This window comes from Oncorhynchus gorbuscha, linkage group LG26 (genome assembly GCF_021184085.1).
Source record: "Oncorhynchus gorbuscha isolate QuinsamMale2020 ecotype Even-year linkage group LG26, OgorEven_v1.0, whole genome shotgun sequence".
NCBI lineage: Eukaryota > Metazoa > Chordata > Actinopteri > Salmoniformes > Salmonidae > Oncorhynchus > Oncorhynchus gorbuscha.
The window spans coordinates 5,913,470-5,924,197 of NC_060198.1; the positions used below are offsets into that span (position 1 = coordinate 5,913,470).

A 10,728-nucleotide genomic window follows, 5' to 3' on the forward strand; every position below is an offset into this window, starting at 1 on the left:
CTCTCTCTCTCTCTCTCTCTCTCTCTCTCTCTCTCTCTCTCTCTCTCTCTCTCTCTCTCTCTCTCTCTCTCTCTCTCTCTCTCTCTCTCTCTCTCTCTCTCTCTCTCTCTCTCTCTCTCTCTCAGCTTTGATGTCAGCTGGATGCTGTACCACCAACTGTAGAAATGTGAAAATATGGGACAGGTAAGAATCATTCAATAGGACACATTTGAATGTTTTTAGTAATGATGCTTTAATCCAGAGCGATTTACAGTAGTGAGTACATGCATTTTCATACTTTTTCCCCCCTTGTACTGGTCCCCCGTGGGAATCCAACCCACAACCCTGGCTTTGCGAGTGCCATGCTCTACCAACTTTTCTCCCGAGTGGTGCAGCGGTCTAAGGCACTGCATCTCAGTGCAAGAGGCGTCACTACAGTCCCTGGTTCGAATCCAGGCTGTGTCACATCCGGCCGTGATTGGGAGTCCCATAAGGCGGCGCACAATTGGCCCAGCATCGTCCGGGTTTGGCCGGTGTAGGCCATCATTGTAAATAATAATTTGTTCTTAACTTGCCTAGTTAAATAAAGGTTAAATAAATAAAAATGTTCAGAAAATATCCCTTCCTTAAAGTAGCCCTCAGCAAAACTTTACAAAGCCTGTATAAGCAGACCTGAGCCAGAGGGAATAGAAGAATTGTAACTCTAGCTGTGTCATCCTATGAGTCAGAGAGAACGGGCCCAGTGTGGTAGCCTGGTCCCAGATCTGTTTGTGCTCTCTGGAATGCCAATGACCAGAAGACACCACAAACAGATCTGGAACCAGGCTACCAGTGTGGTAACTAAGGTGTACATCACATCAGTTGGCCAATCTGGATGTATAATAATCAAGCATGTGTGTCAGCCAGTGAGCCTGTAGTGGGTTTATATTAATGAAGAGATAGAGGTGACCTTGCCATCTTAAATCTTGGCCCAGTGGGGAGGGAGCAGATGACTCTGTGTGTGTGTGTGTAGGTGGCTGTTTTAATATTGAATGATTCAGCGACAGGACATCCCCTCTCTCCTGGGGGATTGCACACCACCTTACATACACACAATCACTTCTTGATGTTTCATTCTGCCCAAAGATGGGACATACTCGTTTCCTGTTCTTTACTTTCTCAGAATTCCTCTCACCCTCTTTCTCGTATTCCCCCTTTCTCTTTCTCTTTCTCGTTCTCTCTGCCTCTTTAGTCACATCATAACAGTAAGTATATCATTGATGCATTCAAAGTATGCCTAAAGCATGTCTTCTTCTCCCTCATAGCTTCGATGCCTCTTCTTGACCACACTGCACCCCAGCTGGGACGTTTGGGGTGAGACGTACCTCCTCAACGGTGGGATAAGGAGTGTCCAACACTCCTGCTGCCCTGGCCCAAACAGACACTAGGACAACTGGACACCCCTCTCCAAGATCCTGATGTTCTGTCCCATCCGTCCTCACATACTACTATGTTTTCATTTCTACATATCTAGAGTTCGGGACAATTTGGGGGAAAACTTGGGAATGCTATTAGGACAGATGGATGGCATTCCCAAAGACTGCCACAGCTAAATGGATGAGACTGGATACCGAATATGAGCTCCATGCCAACCACCATGACATGACCTACCCCCCAGAGAGGGAAAGATGCAGGGGAAGAAGTGAAAAGAAGGAGAGAAGAAGAGGAACTCTCCTCTCTGTTTACAGATTAATCTCATCAGTCTGGGGTCCACTATCTCTCTTTCGTTCTCTCTCTTTATCTATTTTTATCTCTCTTTCTCTCGCTCTCTCCTCTTCCTCCCTCTGCCTCTACCCCTTCTCTCTTAATCTCTCTCAATCTCTCTCTCTTTATCTCTCTCTCTCTTTCTCTCCTGTTCCTCTTTCTGCCTCAGCCTCTCCCCTCTCTCTTAATCTCTATCTTCCCCTTCACTTCCACTTTCTTCTTCTCTTTCCTCTCTCCCCTGCTATCTCGCTCTCTCCCACCACCCCCTTTCTCCTTCCACCCCCCCCCCTCTCCCTCCCTCCCCCTCCTTCCCACCCTACCTCCAGCAGCCTCCACAGATATTCATCATCTTCTTCTGTGTACTGAGACAGTAGTAATCTAATGTTCTTCCCCTCGTCTGCAGCCACAAATCTAGATGATAAGATTATCCTATCCTCTCCCAGTCATCATCTCAAACTTTTGTTGACCAATTTCATTAAACAGAGTGAAAAAGCTGAAGTTTGTGTTAAAGGGAAAGTTCCGCGGAATTGCATATTTAGATATTTGTTTCCTCACCTTGAAAACAGTTTCTCAAATATCTAATTTTGCTGAACTATCCCTTTTTTAGAAGTTCCTAGGCAATTACCCTCCACCACCAACATGCTGTGTCTTATTACAAAACTACAAAATGGCCGCCAATGTTAGCTTGTTGGGTAACGTTGTAGTGCTAACCAGATACAGTGTTACGGTGTTAGCCTAGTTTTCTTTTTTGTAAAATCTTGCTCCCTTCCGAGCACCTATATTTCCAGCTAGGGAGGTGAGTATACATTCTCCATGTTGTTTTATACAAGAAAGGTAAAGTCAAAGTACATAGTAGTTTATTCGGATTAGTTTTATATATATATATATTATATATAATGATTATTATTTTTGACTGGTATTAGAACAATTATATGAAGATATCTATGTATACAAAATAATAAAGATTCTTTATGTAAACTTTGTTTTTTGGAAAACTTATTTTGCATGATACTACTACAACTATACATGTAATTAAGGCTGGGATTCAATCCGATCGCAGCTTGTAGGCAATGCGACAATTTCTGATTTGGCCAACATATGCCGTGTTTACTGTGAATGCAATCTCAGCGAACGCTGGACCATTTCCTACAACACCCGATCGGATTGAATCCCGGTCTTACCTTATTTTATGCAAAGATACTGTATGTTCTACGTTGTATATAGATGACTATAATATTAGTGTGCGTTTGTATGAATTAGTCAAAGGTTCCACTTTGATATATAGTAAGTACACAAACAGGACTTCTCTATGGTGATTTAGATGGACATGATCTCAACAGTCTGAAAGTCTAACAATAGTAGGTTATGGTGTCGCTCACCACCATCAACTCCCCTTGTCCCATCAAATCAGACAGGGTCCATGTCCCATCAGATCAGACAGGGTCCATGTCCCATCAAATCAGACAGGGTCCATGTCCCATCAAATCAGACAGGGTCCATGTCCCATCAAATCAGACAGGGTCCATGTCCCATCAAATCAGACAGGGTCCATGTCCCATCAAATCAGACAGGGTCTATGTCCCATCAAATCAGACAGGGTCCATGTCCCATCAAATCAGACAGGGTCCATGTCCCATCAAATCAGACAGGGTCCATGTCCCATCAAATCAGACAGGGTCCATGTCCCATCAGATCAGACAGGGTCCATGTCCCATCAAATCAGACAGGGTCCATGTCCCATCAAATCAGACAGGGTCCATGTCCCATCAGATCAGACAGGGTCCATGTCCCATCAGATCAGACAGGGACCATGTCCCATCAAATCAGACAGGGTCCATGTCCCATCAGATCAGACAGGGTCCATGTCCCATCAAATCAGACAGGGTCCATGTCCCATCAAATCAGACAGGGTCCATGTCCCATCAAATCAGACAGGGTCCATGTCCCATCAAATCAGACAGGGTCCATGTCCCATCAGATCAGACAGGGTCCATGTCCCATCAGATCAGACAGGGTCCATGTCCCATCAAATCAGACAGGGACCATGTCCCATCAAATCAGACAGGGTCCATGTCCCATCAGATCATACAGGGTCATTAGTAACTAGGCCTTGTCCCATCATATCAGACAGAGTCCGTAGTAACTAGGCCTTGTCCCATCAGATCAGACAGGGTCCGTAGCAACTAGGTCTTGTCCCATCAGATCAGACAGGGTCCGTAGTAACTCAGCCTTATCTCATCAGATCAGACAGGGTCCGTAGTAACTAAGTCTTATCTCATCAGATCAGACAGGGTCCGTAGTAACTAAGCCTTATCTCATCAGATCAGACAGGGTCCGTAGTAACTAAGCCTTATCTCATCAGATCAGACAGGGTCCGTAGTAACTAAGCCTTATCTCATCAGATCAGACAGGGTCCGTAGTAACTAAGTCTTATCTCATCAGATCAGACAGGGTCTGTAGTAACTAAGCCTTATCTTATCAGATCAGACAGGACCCGTAGTAACTAAGCCTTATCTCATCAGATCAGACAGGGTCTGTAGTAACTAGATCTTGTCCCATCAGATCAGACAGGGTCCGTAGTAACTAAGCCTTATCTCATCAGATCAGACAGGGTCCGTAGTAACTAGGTCTTGTCCCATCAGATCAGACAGGGTCCGTAGTAACTAGGTCTTGTCCCATCAGATCAGACAGGGTCCGTAGTAACTAAGCCTTGTCCCTTCAGATCAGACAGGGTTAGTAGTAACTAAGCCTTATCTCATCAGATCAGGCAGGGTCAGTAGTAACTAAGCCTTATCTTATCAGATCAGACAGGGTTAGTAGTAACTAAGCCTTATCTTATCAGATCAGGCAGGGTTAGTAGTAACTAAGCCTTGTCCCATCAGATCAGACAGGGTCCGTAGTAACTTGGCCATTGGACAGGAAGCTGCTTCACCCCATAGGGACTCTGCCTATTGTGTAACCGTAGGACGAGGTCACTTCCTAACCCAAGCTCCATTTCCTCTTACCTCTGACATCTTCCCTGTCGGAGTCCCAAATGGCACCCTATCCCCTACATAGTGCACTACTTTTGACCAGAGCCTTATGAGCCTTATGGGCCCTGGTAAATGGTAGTGCAGTACATAGTGAATAGGGTGCCATTTGGGACGCACACTGTGAGGACAGACTGTCCCAATCCCATTAAGTTACCATGACATCTGCTTCTCCGGATTTTGGATGGAAGGGGGGTTTGGTAACGGGGGTGTAGTGGAAGTGCGTGTGTGTGTGTGTGTGTGTGTGTGTGTGTGTGTGTGTGTGTGTGTGTGTGTGTGTGTGTGTGTGTGTGTGTGTGTGTGTGTGTGTGTGTGTGTGTGTGTGTGTGTGTGTGTGTGTGTGTGTGTGTGTGTGTGTGTGCGTGTGCTTATGTGTGTTTGTGATTGAAATCAAATTCCGGCTGATCTACTTCATCTGTCTGTTTGTTTGGAGTGATTAGGGTTCACTTTATTGCCCCAAAATAATCCCTTTAATGAGACTTCCTCCCAGCCAAAGTATTTGTGTGTTAGTGCCGTCGTATCTGTGGTGTTAGTGCGTGTTATCCTATGGGATCCCGGATGCTTCCGGGAGATCAGGCTGCTGATGGAATTGAGTGATCCCCTTATTAGATGGGAGAGCTCTGACTCAGAATGAGGTAAGGATAAGCGGGGAGTGCGTGTGTGTGTGTGTGTGTGTTTGTGTGTGTGTGTGTGTGTGTGTGTTATCAGGGATGCTGCATGGGCTCAGAAAGATAGAGGAAACTATGTGCTTGTGTTTATGTTCAACTTGTGTCTCTACTTAGCTTGTGGTCTTGGTTTGGAGTGTGTTGAGATGAAAGGGGCTCGGAAAAGATATATGGTTTCTGAAGAGTGAAGTGTGTGTGTTCGTGTTGAGAACAGAGTGTTTCCCTAAGGAGCTCACTTGCTAGTCAAGTAAAGTCAGACAGTAGCACAAGGACCAATGTTTGTCAATGTTTTCTGAACTGAATGTCTTGGATATGTTTTAAGTGATGTTTGGTATTACTGCACTGTGTTGTGCTGTAGTAGGTAGGCTACTGTGTTGAACTGCACTGTGTTGTGCTGTAGTAGGTAGACTACTGTGTTGAACTGTACTGTGATGTGCTGCTGTGGGACGATGCATATAGTATGTCTCTCGTGTGTAATGCCATTGTAATGCAACAGTGGACTTCAATGGTATGAACATTTTGTGGTAAGAACACTGTGAAATGTAACCTCAATGACTTCAATGGTATGAACATTTTGTGGTAAGAACACTGTGAAATGTAACCTCAATGACTTCAAAATGGATGAAAAGCATGACGTGATGGAAAATATTGTCTAATGGTATATTATATATATATAGTATAAAACATCTGCAATTAAATCATATTTTGTCTGAAATATAGACAAATTGATCAACTTGACAAATCCAACATATATTTTTCAACGGATAACATTTTGTATGTACGGAGAACAGCTAACTTTGTCACCTTCTGACCTTAGTTCCTTTGTTTTGTCTTTTTTTTTAGTATGGTCAGGGCGTGAGTTGGGTGGGTTGTCTATGTTAGTTTTTCTATATTTTTCTATTTCTGTGTTTGGCCTGGTATGGTTCTCAATCAGAGGCAGCTGTCAATCATTGTGTCATGTTTTGTCATTAATTATCATGTCTTGTCCCTGTGCTTCCCCTTCTATTCGTTTCCCTCTGCTGGTCTTATTAGGTTCTTTCCCTCTTTCTATCCCTCTCTCTCCCCCTCCCTCTCTCACTCTCTCGCTCTCTCTTCTCTCTATCGTTCCGTTCCTGCTCCCAGCTGTTCCTATTCCCCTAATCAATCATTTAGTCTTCCCACACCTGTTCCCGATCCTTTTCCCTGATTAGAGTCCCTATTTCTCTCCTTGTTTTCCGTTCCTGCCCTGTCGGATCCTTGTCTAGAATTCACCGTGCTGTGTTTGTGTATCGCCCTGTCGTGTCGTGTTTCCCTCAGATGCTGCGTGGTGAGCAGGTGTCTGAGTCTGTTTGGTTCAAGTGCCTTCCCGAGGCAACCTGCTGTTCAAGATCGAGTCTCCAGTCGGTTCTCGTCATTTCGAGTGAAAGTTGTGTTTTTTGATTGTATTTTACGTTACTGGATTAAAGACTCTGTTTTCGCCAAGTCGCTTTTGGGTCCTCATTCACCTGCATGACAGAAGGATCCGACCAAGGAATGGACCCAGCGACTACAGACGCTCGTAACACTGCCGTCGAGATCCAAGGAGCCATGCTCGGCAGACACGAGCAGGAATTGTCTGCTGCTCGCCATGCCGTGGAGAACCTGGCCGCTCAGGTTTCCGACCTCTCTGGACAGTTCCAGAGTCTTCGTCTCGTGCCACCTGTTACTTCCTGGCCTGCCGAGCCTCCAGAACCTAGGGTTAATAACCCACCTTGCTACTCCGGGCAGCCCACTGAGTGCCGCTCCTTTCTCACCCAGTGTGAGATTGTGTTCTCTCTCCAACCCAACACATACTCTAGAGAGAGAGCTCGGGTTGCTTACGTCATCTCACTCCTTACTGGCCGGGCTCGAGAGTGGGGCACAGCTATCTGGGAGGCAAGGGCTGATTGCTCTAACAAATACCAGAACTTTAAAGAGGAGATGATTCGGGTTTTTGACCGTTCAGTTTTTGGTAGGGAGGCTTCTAGGGCCCTGGCTTCCCTATGCCAAGGTGATCGATCCATAACGGATTACTCTATTGAGTTTCGCACTCTTGCTGCCTCTAGTGAGTGGAACGAGCCGGCGCTGCTCGCTCGTTTTCTGGAGGGACTCCACGCAGTGGTTAAGGATGAGATTCTCTCCCGGGAGGTTCCTTCAGATGTGGACTCCTTGATTGCTCTCGCCATCCGCATAGAACGACGGGTAGATCTTCGTCACCGGGCTCGTGGAAGAGAGCTCGCATCAACGGTGTTTCCCTGCTCCGCATCGCAACCATCTCCCTCCTCTGGCTCAGAGACTGAGCCCATGCAGCTGGGAGGTATTCGCATCTCGACCAAGGAGAGGGATCGGAGGATCACCAACCGCCTGTGCCTCTATTGCGGATTTGATGGACATTTTGTTAATTCATGTCCAGTAAAAGGCCAGAGCTCATCAGTAAGCGGAGGGCTACTGGTGAGCGCTACTACTCAGGTCTCTTCATCTAGATCATGTACTACTATGTCGGTCCATCTACGCTGGACCGGTTCGGGTGCTACATGCAGTGCCTTGATTGACTCTGGGGCTGAGGGTTGTTTCATGGACGAAGCATGGGCTCGGAAACATGACATTCCTTTCAGACAGTTAGACAAGCCTACGCCCATGTTTGCCTTAGATGGTAGTCATCTTCCCAGTATCAGATTTGAGACACTACCTTTAACTCTCACAGTATCTGGTAACCACAGTGAGACTATTTCATTTTTGATTTTTCGTTCACCTTTTACACCTGTTGTTTTGGGTCATCCCTGGCTAGTATGTCATAATCCTTCTATTAATTGGTCTAGTAATTCTATCCTATCCTGGAACGTTTCTTGTCATGTGAAGTGTTTAATGTCTGCCATCCCTCCCATTTCTTCTGTCCCCACTTCTCAGGAGGAACCTGGCGATTTGACAGGAGTGCCGGAGGAATATCATGATCTGCGCACGGTCTTCAGTCGATCCCGAGCCAACTCCCTTCCTCCTCACCGGTCGTATGATTGTAGTATTGATCTCCTTCCGGGGACCACTCCTCCTCGGGGTAGACTATACTCTCTGTCGGCTCCCGAACGTAAGGCTCTCAAGGATTATTTACCTGTGTCTCTTGACGCCGGTACCATAGTGCCTTCTTCCTCTCCGGCCGGGGCGGGGTTCTTTTTTGTTAAGAAGAAGGACGGTACTCTGCGCCCCTGCGTGGATTATCGAGGGCTGAATGACATAACGGTTAAGAATCGTTATCCGCTTCCCCTTATGTCATCAGCCTTCGAGATTCTGCAGGGAGCCAGGTGCTTTACTAAGTTGGACCTTCGTAACGCTTACCATCTCGTGCGCATCAGAGAGGGGGACGAGTGGAAAACGGTGTTTAACACTCCGTTAGGGCATTTTGAGTACCGGGTTCTGCCGTTTGGTCTCGCCAATGCGCCAGCTGTTTTTCAGGCATTAGTTAATGATGTTCTGAGAGACATGCTGAACATCTTTGTTTTTGTCTATCTTGACGATATCCTGATTTTTTCACCGTCACTCGAGATTCATGTTCAGCACGTTCGACGTGTTCTACAGCGCCTTTTAGAGAATTGTCTCTACGTTAAGGCTGAGAAGTGCTCTTTTCATGTCTCCTCCGTTACTTTTCTCGGTTCCGTTATTTCCGCTGAAGGCATTCAGATGGATTCCGCTAAGGTCCAAGCTGTCAGTGATTGGCCCGTTCCAAGGTCACGTGTCGAGTTGCAGCGCTTTTTAGGTTTCGCTAATTTCTATCGGCGTTTCATTCGCAATTTCGGTCAAGTTGCTGCCCCTCTCACAGCTCTTACTTCTGTCAAGACGTGTTTTAAGTGGTCCGGTTCCGCCCAGGGAGCTTTTGATCTTCTAAAAGAACGTTTTACGTCCGCTCCTATCCTCGTTACTCCTGACGTCACTAGACAATTCATTGTCGAGGTTGACGCTTCAGAGGTAGGCGTGGGAGCCATTCTATCCCAGCGCTTCCAGTCTGACGATAAGGTTCATCCTTGCGCTTATTTTTCTCATCGCCTGTCGCCATCTGAGCGCAACTATGATGTGGGTAACCGTGAACTGCTCGCCATCCGCTTAGCCCTAGGCGAATGGCGACAGTGGTTGGAGGGGGCGACCGTTCCTTTTGTCGTTTGGACAGACCATAAGAACCTTGAGTACATCCGTTCTGCCAAACGACTTAATGCCCGTCAAGCTCGTTGGGCGTTGTTTTTCGCTCGTTTCGAGTTTGTGATTTCTTACCGTCCGGGTAGCAAAAACACCAAGCCTGATGCCTTATCCCGTCTGTTTAGTTCTTCTGTGGCTTCTACTGATCCCGAGGGGATTCTTCCTTATGGGCGTGTTGTCGGGTTGACAGTCTGGGGAATTGAAAGACAGGTTAAGCAAGCACTCACGCACACTGCGTCGCCGCGCGCTTGTCCTAGTAACCTCCTTTTCGTTCCTGTTTCCACTCGTCTGGCTGTTCTTCAGTGGGCTCACTCTGCCAAGTTAGCTGGTCATCCCGGTGTTCGAGGCACTCTTGCGTCTATTCGCCAGCGCTTTTGGTGTCCGACTCAGGAGCGTGACACGCGCCGTTTCGTGGCTGCTTGTTCGGACTGCGCGCAGACTAAGTCGGGTAACTCTCCTCCTGCCGGTCGTCTCAGACCGCTCCCCATTCCTTCTCGACCATGGTCTCACATCGCCCTAGACTTCATTACCGGTCTGCCTTTGTCTGCGGGGAAGACTGTGATTCTTACGGTTGTCGATAGGTTCTCTAAGGCGGCACATTTCATTCCCCTCGCTAAACTTCCTTCCGCTAAGGAGACGGCACAAATCATTATCGAGAATGTGTTCAGAATTCATGGCCTCCCGTTAGACGCCGTTTCAGACAGAGGCCCGCAATTCACGTCACAGTTTTGGAGGGAGTTCTGTCGTTTGATTGGTGCGTCCGTCAGTCTCTCTTCCGGGTTTCATCCCCAGTCTAACGGTCAAGCAGAGAGGGCCAATCAGACGATTGGTCGCATACTACGCAGCCTTTCTTTCAGAAACCCTGCGTCTTGGGCAGAACAGCTCCCCTGGGCAGAATACGCTCACAACTCGCTTCCTTCGTCTGCTACCGGGTTATCTCCGTTTCAGAGTAGTCTGGGTTACCAGCCTCCTCTGTTCTCATCCCAGCTTGCCGAGTCCAGCGTTCCCTCCGCTCAAGCGTTTGTCCAACGTTGTGAGCGCACCTGGAGGAGGGTGAGGTCTGCACTTTGCCGTTACAGGGCACAGACTGTGAGAGCCGCCAATAAACGCAGGATTAAGAGTCCAAGGTATTG

The 10,728-nt window shown here is 47.2% G+C and overlaps 1 protein-coding gene across 5 annotated transcripts in view; it reads left to right on the top strand.

The window, feature by feature from the left end:
* The window catches only part of LOC124015951 (coiled-coil domain-containing protein 85A-like), a 38,188-nt gene extending 36,328 nt beyond the window's left edge, over positions 1–1,860 (top strand). For 3 of the 5 annotated variants that reach the window (XR_006835264.1, XR_006835265.1, XM_046331446.1), the window contains 2 exons: positions 126–183; positions 1,284–1,860. Coding sequence is in view for 2 of the 5 variants with exons in the window: in XM_046331446.1 (XP_046187402.1) it covers positions 126–183; positions 1,284–1,302 (77 nt within the window). In the remaining 3 variants the exon portion in view is untranslated. The remainder of the gene's footprint in view (positions 1–125; positions 184–1,283) is intronic. The other 2 variants (XM_046331448.1, XM_046331447.1) reach the window with 1 other exon arrangement.
* Positions 1,861–10,728: the final 8,868 nt, after the last annotated feature.